The 14,518-nt window shown below is 67.7% G+C and overlaps 1 protein-coding gene across 1 annotated transcript in view; it reads right to left on the bottom strand.

Moving 5' to 3' along the window:
* The window catches only part of CASKIN1 (CASK interacting protein 1), a 31,995-nt gene extending 17,477 nt beyond the window's left edge, over positions 1-14,518 (bottom strand). Inside the window, exons 1-2 of the mRNA XM_042798305.1 lie at positions 14,302-14,518; positions 168-219 (exon numbers count right to left, since the gene is read on the bottom strand). Of these exons, the coding sequence (XP_042654239.1) occupies positions 168-219; positions 14,302-14,395 (146 nt within the window). The 5' untranslated portion in view covers positions 14,396-14,518. The remainder of the gene's footprint in view (positions 1-167; positions 220-14,301) is intronic.

Raw genomic sequence — 14,518 nt, 5'->3', positions numbered from 1 at the left:
GAGCTGCCACCACCTTGCACAGGGGGGCGAGGATGAGGAGGAGCCGGGGCGCTGCAGCCGCGTGTCCCCAGGGCATGCCCTCCCGTTCCTGACCCCATCTGCCCCCCCCCCCAGCTCACCCCACCATTTCCGTGACCGCAGCAGAGCTGCGCGGGGCTCCCACTCACCCGTCGGTGTCTTGGAAGTTGACGTTGACTCTCTTTGCCGATCCAAGGAGCTCTGGGAGGGAGGGAGGGAAGGGGACAGCACGTTAGAGTGGCACGGGAGGTGGCCGGGGAGGTGATGAGGCTGCAGCTCCAGGTTTCGGCTCCCTGCAGCTCGGGCCAGGGCGCAGCACGGGGCCGTGGGGGGCTCAGGGTGGAGGGGTCCCGAGGGCCTCTCCCGGCACCACGGTCTCTGTCCACCCGGGCTGCTGTGGGTTTGCCAGGGGTTCCCTCCCCGGCTCTTTCGCCTCGCTGGGGCTCCAGCACGGCCCCGTGGAGCCCGGGGCCACACCGAGCCGGGCGGCTTGGGCAGAGCGGGGAGCTCGGCACGTCCCCCGCAGCTCACCGCCCGGCACTGCCCCACTCCCACCCCGCCCTGGCCTGCGTGGGAAAATAAACCTCCTCGGGGCAATCCAATTAGCACCGTGAGGAAGGAGGATGGAGGCAGATTTACATAAGATTTAACCGAAAAATGCCACTCAGGCTTTCCAGTGAGCCTGCTCTTCCTCGCGACCCTCAGCGGGGAGCCGGAGCGGGAGGAAGAGGAGGGTGGCTGCAGCAGGGCACAGCCCCGAGCTGGGGACCCACGGTGCAGCCCCCACGCCCGCCGCAGCCGAGCCCCGTGTCTCCTTGTCAGCATCCCGGCGTGATATTCAATTATTTGGCAGAAAGGGTTGTGTCAGCAAACGGGGCGCAGGGGACATCGGTGGCGGGAAAGGTGCTGGGCTGAGCCCCCCCTGCCTGGGCCACGCTGGTCCCAGGGGTGGCCGGGATGGTGGAAGAGGTTTCTCCCTGCCCACGCAGAGGCTCTGGGGGTCTGGCACCCGGCACTGGCTCCGTCCCACACTCCGTCAGCCACCCGACAGCCCGAGCCGCAGGACGTTTGCTAATGATGCCACAGCCCGGTGCCGCCGGGCGAGAGTGACGGAGGACGGCTTCTGAACGGCCACGACAATCGGCCCCCGTCAGCCAGGTCGCCCAGTTTCTCCTCCTGGCACACGGTGCTGCGGGGCAGCTGTGGGATGAGAAGGGACACCGCAGGGTCCCCGGGGTGTGGGGAGGGACAGGGCCACCGCGGGGTCCCCACAGCCAGCCCCACACACCCCCCTTCCAGCAAACAAAACGCCACCAGCCCGAGCCCCCGGCGTCGGAGCAGCCTCCGTGCCCCAGCAGCCCGCACTGGTGGTTTAACACAGTAACAAACGACCCCAGCAACAACCCCCCGTGGGGGCGGCCAGACCCAGGGAGCAGCCCCCCCACATCCCATCCCTGTGCTCCCCCCGGGAAGGGATTGGATGTTGCTGGTGGGCAGAGCCCCCCAATAGCGGGACCGACCGCAGCGGCCGGGGCTGAGCGGGTCCCCGCCAGCCCCAAGCTGCCGCCTGGCACCCCAACAAAGGTGCCATTCAGCGCCGGCGGAGGGGAGCCCAGGGCCGCTTCCGCTGCCGCCCCGCGCCAAGAAGCAGCTCCCAGGAGAAGGGGGCCGAGCTGGCCCCCCAGGGATGTAAAAAGGCCGGCGGACAAAAGGAGCCGGCGGGCGCAAGAGCGGCACCGTGCCCAGCACTGGCTCTGATCTCCGGCCCCGAGACGGGCCCCGCTCCGGCTACCCGGTCCTTGCAGACGGACGGACGGATGTCAGCAGGTCTGCGGTGCCTGGCCTTTCCCACGGCTTGCTCCCAGCGAGGGGCTGGGATGGGGCAATGCCCGGGGATTGGCGTCGCGGGGTGCGGCGGTGATGCCACCGATGGCACTCACCCCCGCACCCCGCGATGCCGGTCCCCGGGGGCGTGCCGGCGGCCCCCAGCACCGGCCAAATCGGCATCAGCCGAACACACCGTAGCGGCAAATCTCTCCTCCCTGCACCTGCAGGAGAGGCTGCGGCTGCCAAAATCTGTTTAGCACTTCCATCAACGCCCGTGCCAAGTGCTTAGTCAGTGACTTCCAGCCGCGCAGCGGTTTGACTTTCGTTAAAGCTCTGGCGGTGGCCACGAGCCTGCCGGTGCCTTTGCCGGGCTGCGGCGAGCTCGGGCCCCGGCGTGGCTTCCAGCGCTGCCACGAAAGGTCTTTATGTGCAGCACCAGTCTGATGGGGAGCAGAAGGGGGGTCCCGTGTCCTCCTGGGGTGCAGCAGCCCAGGGAGGTGTGGATGGTGGCACCCCCTGCGGTGTCTGGACCAGCACTGGGGCCCTGGAGGGACAGTGGCTTTGCACCCGCAGGGCAGGGGAGGCGGCAGCCGCCGCGCCAGCCGGCACCACCAAAGCTCCAGAGGAGCAAAAACCCCTCACGCCGTGGTCCTGCAGCCCGGTAATTAAGCCCTTTCTGTAACGAAGCAGCGTGCACTGGCAGCCTGGCACAGGGCACAACGGAGCCGTGCCGAGGGCGCAGCACCGCAGCCGGAGCCTGGAGCCCACCCGGACCCTCACAGTTCCTGGGGCAGGGGGGGGGGAGCAGGATGGGCACCCCAACCCACCGCCAGATCAGCACCCCGGGGGGCTGTCTCAGCCCCGCTGCTGCCGTGCGGGATTTGAAGCCTGGCTGAGGGCAGCGAGATGCTGGAGAGCTCGTTAATGGCTGGGAAGCACAAGGAAAACTCCTCCGCTAATGAGGGAGAGGGAAGGGGGCTGAGAGCGCTGCCAATTAAAAATACCGGCCCCAAAGGGAGACGCGCCTGGCAGGGCGGAGAGCAGGGCTCCTGCGCGGCCGCGCTGCCGGCGAGAACTGAGCGTGTCCCTCGCCGTCCTCCCTGCCAGGATCACCGGGGGGCAGGGGGGGGTGACAGAGAGCATCGAGCACCCACGAGCACTGCCCACGCAGCGGCAGGCGCCGGGGCCATCGAGCCGGCGTCGCAGCGCGGAGGGATGGTGACACCCCCGGTGCTGGGGCCCTTGCTCAGACCGCCCGAGCCCCACCACTGTCTTTGGGACACCCCGGCACCCCCTCTTTGCTGAGCACGGGCTGCTCAGGTGATGGTCGTGCCACATGGGAGCACAGGGCTCCCCTTGCACCCCAACCCCCCCCCCGCCCCCGCACGGCTCTCGGAGCAGCTTGCACCCCGTGAGCACCCCGAGGGGCCGTGAGACGGTGCTGAGCAGGGTCGGGCAGGACCACATCGCCAGCCCCGGGAAAAGGGGGGACGTGCTGTGCTGCCAGATCCAGGGAGCCCCAGCACCACCGGGTCCAGCTCCAGCCCCACGACTCTTGCACACGCCGGGAGCCGCAGCCGCCTGCCGTAGGCAGCGCCTATAAACAGCGTCTGCCGCGAGTAAACACCGCCGCGGGGAGCTCAGCCCAGCCGCTACTCCCAGAAATGCCTTTACTTAAACGCAAGGATCACAGCAGCTAAATGCACGCTTGAATTCAGCCCGGCGCGCCGCGTGCGGCCAGCTCCTCGCTGGGCTCCATCCTCCCCAGCCCGCGACGGCCCCGGGCGGGAACCGCGACAGCGGGCGAGGCACGAGCCGGTGGCACGTGCAGGGTCGGGTGGGCACGGGGAAGCTGCTGTGCCCGACCCCAGCATCCGGTAGCACATCACCCTCACCCCCTGCACCCCCTGTACCGGGCCTGGCAGCTGCTCTGGGCATCCCAGCGCGTGCTGCGAGGAGACCCCCGTGCCCGGCTGGTCCAGGAATCCCAGTGCATGTCATGGGGGAGACCCCCGTGCCCAACTACAGCCCCAGGAATCCCAGTGCATGTCACGGGGGAGACCCCCGTGCCCAGCTACAGCCCCAGGAATCCCAGTGCATGTCATGGGCAAGATCCCTGGGTCCAACCGCTGCTCTGGGCATCCCGGTGCATGCTGCAGGGAGACCCTCGTACCCAACAACAGCTCCAGGCACCCACGTGCACTCCACAGGGAGACCCCCGTGCCCAATCACTGCTCCAGGAATCCCAGTGCACTCCACAGGGAGACCCCCGTGCCCAGCTACAGCCCCAGGAATCCCAGTGCATGTCACGGGGGAGACCCCTGTGCGCGGCTGTTCCAGGAATCCCAGTGCATGTCACGGGGGAGACCCCTGTACCCAACTACAGCCCCAGAAATCCCAGTGCATGCCATGGCAGAGACCCCCATGCCCAGCTACAGCTCCAGGAATCCCAGTGCATGTCACGGGGGAGACCCCCGTGCCCAGCTACAGCTCCAGACACCCTTGTGCACGCCCTAGGGAGACCCCCGTGTGCCCGCCCTGTCCCTGCACACGTGCCCGAGGCCACAGGCCCACACTCTGGGACTTCTCCGTGCCCCCGGGGGCTCCTCTGCCTCCCCAACAGCGGGGCCATGCAGCGCCCGTCGGCGTGCTCCTGCGCCAGCCCCCCTGCATCGGCAGCCAGCGCAGCGCCAGCAGCGATCGATGCCCGGCCGGGGCGCGGGGGCTCCCGGCCAAGCCCCCGCTGACGAAGCACATCCTCGCCCAGCTCCCCCCCGGCAGCGCTGCGCCAGCTCGCAGGGAGCGGGCGGCTGCTCCGAGCAGATGGCTCCAGCCTCTGCTAAATCAACATCTACTTAATGAGGGGAAAGCCATCGCTGGCCCCCCGCTCTCTCCCCCCCCCCCCCCCCCAGCTTGGCGGCAGCAACGAATGAGCCGGGGCAAACCCCGCCAAACGCTCCTCTCCATCCCTTCCATCACCCCACTGCAGTGGTCCCCCTCCAGCCCCACCACTCCCCTCCATCCCCAGCCCATGTGGGCAGCAGGAGCCCTGCCTGTGTCCCCCCCCGGCCAGAGACCCCACAAGCACACCACCACCGAGTACCCCCGGGGAAGACATTCAAGGCAAAGCCAAGCGCCTGTTTCGGAGGAGGGGGGAGGACCCTGCAGCGACATTGCTGTGAGCTGCCGGATAAAGGAAGCATCCAAAATAGCTGCTCTTAATTATATCCTTGCTGACGAGCGCCACACAAACAACGGGCGCTGCAAGCGCTCGCTGCACGAGAAGCCCTGGCACGAGTGGTCTTATTCCTCGCAGCGAGGATGGGGTGCCCCCCTGGGGACCCCACAGAGGAGGCGGGAGCAGCTCCGCCTGGGTCCGGTGACACTGGGGAGCCGGTCCTCGCCGCTGTCAGACAGCGAAAGGCTTGTACTCCGGCAGCCAAGGTCGTGTCAAGCACTGAGGCCGGCGCGATGTTCAGATGCTAATGAAGCCGTTATCATCTTCTGATCGATTTTGACTGTATAAATAATGCACCGGGAAGCTCACAGGCTGCTGGGTGCACGGGAAGGGATTGCCTGGGGCAAAGGGGGTGGCGGGGGGTGGGATGGACCCACTGCAGCACGGTGCCTGCCACAGCTGGATAACTACCCCCACAGCTGGATAGCACCATGCCCGTCGCAGCTGGAAAACAACTGCCCGTCACAGCTGGACAGCCCGTCACAGCTGGATGCCCACAGCTGGGCGCCTCAGTGCCCATCACAAGCCATTCCCCAAAACCCACGGCCCTTTTGGGGGATGCTGGCCCCGTGCCCAGGGCACCTGCTGGTGCTCCGGCTGCCGGCCCTCGCGCGGAGCCTTCCCCGGGGAGCGGAGAAATCTGCACTTCAAAATCAATAGGCTGTGGCAGCCTGAGTCACGGTGCTGCTGCAGCACAGGGCTGTCCCCTGGGGCCAGGATGAAGCAACTTAAATGCAGCTTTCAAGAGGCAGCGGGGACTCCTCTGTACATTTTTTTTTTTTGGTAAAAAAAAAAAAAAAAAAACTTTTCAATCCCAAGGGAGGATGAGGGGCTGACCCTGCGGGCTGCCAGGGCAAGCAGGGATGGGGGAGCGTGGGTGTACCCCAGGCAGAATCAACCTGCTAAAAACTTGGGGTTGGAGCCGGGCAGGAGACCCAGCACCCCACGGTGCCCAGCAGTGCCGTGCCGGGGCAGTGGTGCTCACCAGCAGCTACCACGAGCATCCCTGCTCTCCCTGCACCGCCGAGCCGTATCCTCACCCGACCTTTGCCGTGCCGTGCCACGGAGCCCAGCCGAGTCGTGCTGCATCGGCCAGATCCCCCCGGGGCAGCTCCAGCCCCCCCCCCAGCCCCGGTTTGGGGTTCAGCCGTGCAGGTCCCTGACTCTGCAGATGCTTCTTCCCCAGCACGGGGGTCGCTGCCTGCAAAGTCCCGGCAGCTCCTGCCAGCTCGGGGCTGCGGGAAAATCCGCTGACCCCTGAAGAACACACGGTGCCGCGCTGCTCGGCCGCGCCGAGGCTGCTGGTGACAGCCCCATGCAACCGGGGACCGCTGGAAAAACGGCAGCAGGGCCGGGCAGGGGTGCGGGCAGCGCGGTGCCGCACCGGCCCTGGCCCCACGGGTGGGACACAAGGTGCCACGCTCGGCCCGACGGGACCAGCACCGAGCATCACACCAGCCGCCTCGCGCCCGTCGCCGCCAGCCCGGTGCCAGCCGTACGCCCACCCTCGTCTCCACGGAACCGCGTGTTGGTGCGGCTTCCACGGAGCTTTAATTGACAGCCCGCTCTCCCCGTGCCGGGGCGGCGGCAAACAGGTAATTTTCAGTAATCGCCCTGGCTGGCTGGAGTCACCGCCGGCACGGCGAGGCTGCCGCGGCGGGGGACAAGACGTGGCTGCTCGGGGCCGCCACCAGCCTGCGTCTGCCCGTCCACCCCTGCGTCCCCAGCCCAGCACCGCGCAGCCTCGGCTGCCCGGGACACGGGAGCAGAGAGGGGCTGACACTGGCACCACTTGCCTCCACCCTGGGGCAGAGATGATCCTGCCTGGCCCCATCCCCAACTCCTCCCCGTCCCCACCTCCTCTGCGGGGCCAGGGAGCCCTGGGAGGACCGACCCCAGCCATGCACGGACCAGTAGCTTTGCGTATCTTAAAGCATCGTTAACTAATGAACGGTCTCTATCGTCTGGCTTCTCAGGAACCCAGCCCAGCCCAACACCACTGGGAAGTGGCGGGGAGCTCCCCGGCGTACCCGGAGCGTGTGCCTGTGTGCACACACGTGTGCACACACGTGTGCGTGCAGGTGGCACGGATAAACGAGAGGGCTCCGAGCTCCCGTGCCGTACGCGGGGAAAACAGCCCCAAGGGGCTAATTTTAAACGTGGTGCCTTTAGTGCCATCACTTGGCCTCGTCCATGGAACGGCCTGGCTTCCGCGCCTGCCGGTGCACCGGGCTCACCCACGCACCCGCCACACCGCCGTGGCTTTTCCCGGCGGGCAGGACGGGCACGGCGCTGGGCGGCTCGGTGCCACCGCGGTCACTGCCAGGGTGGGTGGGCGAGCACGGGGACGTGCAGCCGGGCGATGCCGTGCATCTGCCCTGAGCACCAGGAGCCCGGCCGGAGGCCTCCCGCTGCTCCCGAAGGCCTGGCAGCGCTGCAGGGGAAGGGGAGGGCCCGTCCCAGCGTCCCCAGCATGGTGGATACTGGGAGTGGGGCTGGTAGGGGCAGTGCGGGACCACCTGCCCCATCGCGGCCGGGAGCCGGGCAGAGGCAGCCCCAGGATCCGCGCACGCCGGAGCGGAGGCAGCGGGGAGAAGAGCTGCCGCGGAGCTGCACCGCCGCGAGGAACGCGCCGTAAACAGCCCAGCTGCAATGCAGGAGCCGGGCAGGCGGCTGCTTTGTCTGCTCCGGCAGCCACGGACCAAAAAAAAAAAAAAAAAAATATTCTACGGGGGCCTCGGCGAGGAGGCGGCGCGGGGCTGGGAGGCCGGCAGCCGCATCTGGAAGGGATCAGGCAGCTGCTGCCGCCGTGGCCGAGAGCTGTCCCCAGCGCCCAGGCGGGGAGGGGGCACTGCCGAAGCGGCCAGCGGAGACAGCCGCCGGCACACGGATGCACAGGGCAGGGGCACACGCCTGCCCGTGGGCACACGCGTGCCCGTGGGTGCGCAGAGGCACGCGACACGCAGCGGGTGCACGCATGCCCAGCGGCAGCTGCTTGGGCACCGTTGCCAACCTGCTCTGTCTCCCGCCCGTACGGGCCGTGGCAGGGCGCGGGGCCAGGGGTGCCATCGTCCTGCTGCGTCCCGGCGCACCCCAGCCCCACAACCCCCTCGATCTTGTGCGGCTCTCGCCAGGCGGCCGGCGGTGACCTTGCTGGAAAGACCAAAGGAGACCCAGGCAGAGCCGGCACTTCTCACCAGCCGCTCTCCAGCACCGTCCCAGCACCGCGCTTCCCCGGCCGGATGGCTCGTGCCGGGCACCGGCACCCATCCATCACCGGAGCAGGCCGAGCCGAAGCCGGCGCTGCGTCCCCGGCTTCCCATTTCTCAGGCTGATTGCTCCTGTCGCTGCGGAGCCCAGTGTTAAACACCTCATTTTCTACTCCCGTATTGAGTTGGAAAATACTATTAACATTTCATTACGGCTTAAAAATCCCTCTCAGCCCGGCACGAAGAGCTGGCCCGCCGGCGGAATCGCTCCTGCGCCAAGAGGGCTGCGTTGGCCCTCGTCCCTCCGGGGAGGGGGGACCGGGAGGGCGAGTCCCACGTGCCCCAACCACGGGATGGTTTGGCAACCCGGCGCAGAGGTGGGCATCGGTGCTGCACACCGGCTCAGCACAGCCCGTCCTCGGGGCGCACTCAGCCAAAGCCGGGCCACAGAACGGTGACGGAGCAGCAGCAGCGTCCGCATGGCCCAGGGTTTTGCTTCCCAACACCTTCCCCTCGCCCGCGGGAGCCTGGCCTGGCAATACCAGCATCAGCCCTTAAATACCAGCAAATTAGCTCTCCAACGCTCTCCCGGCAGCGTCCCAACAGTTGCAAAAGGCACCTTTAGGTGCCGGCTGCAGCAGGTTCAAGGCCAGCGTTCAGCCGGGGGCTCACCAGCCTCGGTTCTTCGGGGCAGCCAGCGGTGCCCAGCCCCGGCCCCAGCCCCAGGATGGAGAGCAGGCACAGCCCCGAGCATCGCCCCCCCAGAGCCAGGCTCACCCCACCGGTCACACCACAGCTCCCACTTGCCCTGGGCCCAGGGCAGGCGTTCACCGAGGACCCAGCACCGCTTTAGCACCCGGCACAGCACCACGCAGCCGCTGTCCATCGGCATCGCTGCGGCCCGTGAAGCCACGGAGGGGGAGCAGGAAGGGGCTGGGGGGTACCCGGGTGCACCGAGCCAGGGAGGGGGCTGATCGCAGCCTTTCCCAGCAGCTGGGAAGGGGAGGGAAGGGTTAAAGGGAGCGCAGAGCAAGGGAGAGGAGCCAGACGCCAGCCTGGCTACTGGAAACCACGATGGGCTGGCAGGGAAAGGGGCGGCTGCGGAGGGGGGGGCTCAGAGCACCCACGGCTGTACCGCCAGCACCCTGAGCACCCACAGCACCGTCACCCTGGGGTGCAGCCTGGCCCTGCCACGTCCCCGGCAGCGTCACCCCACCACGGTGCGCGGGCAGTGAGGAGCACCACAGCACCCAGCGGCGAGGTCCTCGTGCGGGAAACAGCCGGAGCCGGTGGCCCTGGAGAGCCCCGGGGCACGAGGGGCCACCTGTCACCGACAAAGGGCTAATTGGTATCAAGCCAGGTGAATTCAGGACTGCCACAAAAAAATCCAGGCCAGTGAGAGAGCCGCCAGCTGGGAGCAGAGCTGCCGGCCCACTGTTCCGCTGCTCCTTGGTGGCGGTGGCCAACAGCCCCGGGTCCTCTGCAGCATCCCCCGGCGGGCAGGGACCCCACAACCAGCCCCGAAATGGGGCTGTGCTGGGGTGGCAGAGGGGTGGAGGAGGGTTTGCACCCCCAACTCCGTGCCAGCTGGAGAGAAAGGCAAGAAAATGTAAAATAACGAGATGTCACCCCGGGCTGAGTAATAATCCCCCTCTCTCTGGAAGGAAACTTGGCACACGCCAGCCTGCGCCCGCCTGCCAAGTCCTGCTGGGAGCGAGGTTTCACACACGAGCTAGAAACCCCAAGAAGAAGTTTATAAGGGACCCGCTGACGCACCATTAGGCACGGCAGCGGCAGGAGCCGCTCGGCCCCAACTGCCATCCCGGAGGGCCCTCGGGCCCCGTGCCCAGGATGCCCCAACATCGCCCCGTGCCAGCATCACCCCACACGTCCCAACCCACCCCCTTGGAGTTTCACCCCTTAATCTGTGCCGAAGGGACCAGAGGGGGCACAGGAGCAACGCCTGCCCATGGGCTGGAGGATGCACGGAGGGGTCCAGCACCCCTTTGTAGCCCCCCAGTTTGGCCAAGTTGCCACAGGATCTGACCCCGCAGCCCCTTCCTCCTGCTTCAGACGTCGTGCCTGGCGCCGATGGCTCCAGAGGCTGGTAGCACCCGGGGGGCTCCGTCTGCTCCCCCCCTGCCTGGGCTTCCCCTGCAGCGAGGCCGAGGAGCAGCAGCGGGAGCCTTTAGGGACGGCTGCCACCCGGGGAAGTTTGCTGACTTACCAGAGGACCGGGAGGGAACTGGGCAGCTCCGGCTCTGCTGGCCACACGCGCCCAGGGCACTGCACCACAATTGGATTTGCAGCTGCCCTGCCTTTTACTGCATGGAAATTGAATTGTAAAATGTCAAAGACATTTCCTAACTGCGCCATATTAGCCTGGTTTTATTAAATACTGTTATCAGAGGAGATTATTAATGCAATCAAATGCAGGCAAAAAAAACCCCTAGAATTAACTGGCCGCTGCGCAGGAGGCTGCGCTGGAGAGCAGGAGGCAGCCAGCAAGGCCCTGCCCGGGGAACCCATGTCCCCACGGGGTCTGGCTCTGCACCCCAGAGCAAAGCAGGGAGCCCACCCAGCTGCTGCTGACATCCTGGGATGGGTCCCCCCCAGGATGGCAGCACCCTGGAGGGGGATGAGCCTGGGGGTGCTCGCTGAGCTGTGGGGACCCTCCCCTGCTGCCCACTCCCAGGCAAACTGTCTGCACCGCGCACATCCCTCCGAGGAGCTGCTTGGCTCCTCTCCTGGTCTTTTCATCCGTCGGGCTCTGCCTGCCCTGCACGGCCTGCAGCCGGGAGCAGCGTGGCCGGGACAGCACCAGTGGTGCCAGCGGGGCTGGGGTCCCTCCCCGGGCAGGACAGGACCCACTCCCTGCACGTGGCAGCGGGGCCGGGTCTGGCTGGGATAAGCCCCCCAAACGCCAGGAGCTGCTACCAGCGACACAGGGCAGGACGCAGAGCCCTGAGCGGGCAGTAACGGGGCTCCCCACCCCGCAGGGTCACCCTAAGAGCTGCCTGCGCCTCAGCACCCGCACCCCCGGGCAGTGGGGCCAGGCTGGGCTGGGTTACCCCGCGGAGTGGGGTGCAGGGGGTCCTGCACCCAGCTCCCAAACCCAGCCAGGCAACGTGGCTCACCCGGCCCCGGGTACCCAGAGCTCCGGTGGCACACGAGGACACACACGCTCCGATGGCAGCCCCGGGGACCAGGACAGCACTGGGTGGGCAGCGCAGCCCCGTGGGACACGGCCGGCCCCTGCCACACCGGGTGCTCGCCCGGCACCGCGGGGCCACGTGCCAGGACATCTCCACGAGAATCACTGTGTATGGAAGCACTTTGCAAATTCCCCCAGCTCAGCAGGAGGAGAAAGTGGGGCAGAAGTGCCCAATCCTCAGCTGGTGGTCCCTCCCACGGCACCAGCGGGTGCCACGCAGAAGCTGTTTTCAAAGTGGATGGAGACCCCACAGCTGAAGAACCGCGGTTCCCCTGCACGGCACAACTGCCCAAAGCCCCGGGTGCCCGGGATGGGGACAGTGCGGTGGCCGTGGATGCTGCTGGGGACACCCCAGGGCCCTGTCCCATCCCCCGGCGCTTGAGCCAGGGAACCGAGGGGAAAACGCCAAGTCACTACAATTCTTCGAGGTAGCACCGGGGAGGAGGGGACAGGGAGGGAAACAGTTTGCTGCCAAATCCCTGCATCTGATTTGCGTAACTTTCAGACAACCTCATCAATTATGGATGCCCGGGAAGCGAGCGCGGTGCGCGCTGCGGCCGGCCCGGGCCCCACAAACTCGTACTCCACAAGCTAAATTGGGCCCCACGTCGCCATAGCAACCCGTGTTAATTCACGCAGGGATTTTTAAAATCTCGTTTCTTAAACCCCACGTGAATAGGATATTATCCAGATAACAGAGCTAAGTTACAAATCTTCCTGGTGCCGTGCAGCGCGGGGAACGCCGGAGGCACGCGTGGGAGCAGCACGCGGAGGGGGCTGGGGGGACCCCGCTCGGTGGTCTCCCACCCCGTGCCTCCAGCGCTGCTGCTGCAGCCAGAGGTGCTCGTGCACCCCAAGCTGGGGGCACGGCACCCAACACCGGGCAGGAGAGCTGGGTCCCGTGGGGAAATGGCACCAGAGCACCCAGCACCAGCACTGTGCAGGGTCCGGCAGAGCTGGAGACGTTGCAGCTCAGCTTGGGGCACGGAGCAAGCATCCAGGCCCACAGTGGGAATGTCCCCAGTGCCAGGCTCGGCCCCACTGGGTGTCCCTTGTCCCTCGCTCATGGGCCTGGCACGGGGAGCACCGCTGGCCCCCCGCAGCCATCCCGGCCGGAGGGCTCTGCGGCGGGAGATGCAGCAGAGCAAGGCTGGGAAGGAGAGGGATGCGGGAGGAGGTGGTGGCACTCCGGCACCGCTGGCCGTTGCCACAGCAACACCAGCTGTGTGCCCGGGGCAAGCGGGGATCCGAGAGGGGTGTGCGGGGGATAGTGCTGGGCACAGGCCGGGCCTCGTCCCAACACACCGCTCCGAGAGGCCACAGCAGCGCCTGGAGCAGGTTGGGATGAAGGGGGGGCTGTGCTGGAGCCCCTTCCCTCCTTGCACAGGCTCTCGGCAGCGACAGCAACGATGGCACTGGTGACATGGGGGATGCCACGCCGGCCCTGCACAGCACCAGGACACGAGGGACACCGTGCCAGCCCTGCACGGCATCAGGGACACCACGCCGGGCCCTGCACGGCACTGGGGACAGGGGGGATGTCACGTCAGCCCTGCTCGGCACCAGGACACGGAGGGGACACCACTCTGGCCCCACTTGGCCAGGAACACCCCTGCACAACCAAGGATGGGGGACACCGCACCGGCCCTGCATCGCTTCAGCGATACGGGGGTGCCCAAGTTCGGGGAGTGCCAGGCCCCGGAGGGAGGGACACAGGGTGCAGCGGTGAAGGGGCCACACGCCAAGCGACCTGATGCCACGCGAGTGCTCCCCGTGGTCCCTGCCCGTGCCCAGGGACAGTCCCCAGCCCCCCGGGCCAGCCCCGCGCACCAGGCCTGAAACCTGCGGCTGCATCAGCACCATGAATAATTCAGTCCCGGGTGGAACGCCTCAACAGAGCGGTTAAATCATACAGAGAGCAGATACTCCTGGAGCTACACACACGTACCGACACAGATACACACGTACAGACACACGCACACCCCCGCAGCCTCACGCCTGGACACACGCACGCGAGTGCACACACGGCGCCGTGCAAACCCCGCCGCAGAGATGCACCCGGGGAGATACCCGCGGAGCTCCATCCAAACACCCCCACAGGCAGAAACACCAACACAGCCGCATCCAAACACACATATGCCAGGGTACACACCGACACGCAAACACAGACACGCACCCAAACACAGACACGCATGCACACCCGGCACGCACGTACACGCGCGCAGCCCCACGCACCCGGACCCGTGCAAATGCGGGCGGGCACCGGCGGCTCCGGCGCACACACACGCTCCACGGACACGCAGGTGCCCCCGGCTCTGCCTGGCTGCAGCCCCCTGACCCCGCCGAGCCCCCCCCACCCCCTTCCCGCGGCCGAGGCTCCCCAGGGGCTCGGGAGCTGTTACCGGGCACAGAGCAAGGGCAGCACCGGGGGTTGCACCGGGACCGGCGGGGCGATCCCGTGCAGCGCCGAGCGCCCGCACAGCACCCGGGGATGCTCGGCCACCGCCGGTGTCGCGTCCCCTCCTCTTTCCCCCACCCCTCGAAGGGCAACGGGGGTCCACGGCACGTCTACGGCCCCCGCCCGCCCGCGCCTCACCGGAGAAGGGCCGGGGATGCTCCGGGGCCGGGCAGGGCGGCATCCCGGCCGGGCCCCGGGAGCAGCGGGCGGGATACGGGCCCCCAGCCGCCGCGATGCCGGTCCCCGTCCCGTCCGTGTCGCGCGTCTGTGTGTGTGTGTGTGTCCCCTCTTCCTCCCCACCGCCCCCGGCCCCCCCCCCCCCCGCCGCCGCACTCACTGGCTTTGCCGGGCTTGGGCCTCTGCAGCAGCTTCTGCACGGCTGCGATGTCCTCCGCCTTCACCGCCTGCACCAGCTCCTGGTCCTTGCCCATGGCTCCGCGGCGCCGGGGCTGCCGGCTGCGGGCTCACGGCCCGAGCATCCTCCGCGGCGCGGCGAGGGGCGGGCGGCTCGGCACGGCACGGCACGGCACGGCACGGCACGGCACGGCACGGGC

This window comes from Tyto alba, unplaced genomic scaffold (genome assembly GCF_018691265.1).
Source record: "Tyto alba isolate M040663 unplaced genomic scaffold, T.alba_DEE_v4.0 Super-Scaffold_28, whole genome shotgun sequence".
Classification (NCBI taxonomy): domain Eukaryota; kingdom Metazoa; phylum Chordata; class Aves; order Strigiformes; family Tytonidae; genus Tyto; species Tyto alba.
The sequence above is the reverse complement of the archived record's forward strand: the minus strand, read 5'-3'. Positions and strand labels throughout refer to the sequence as shown.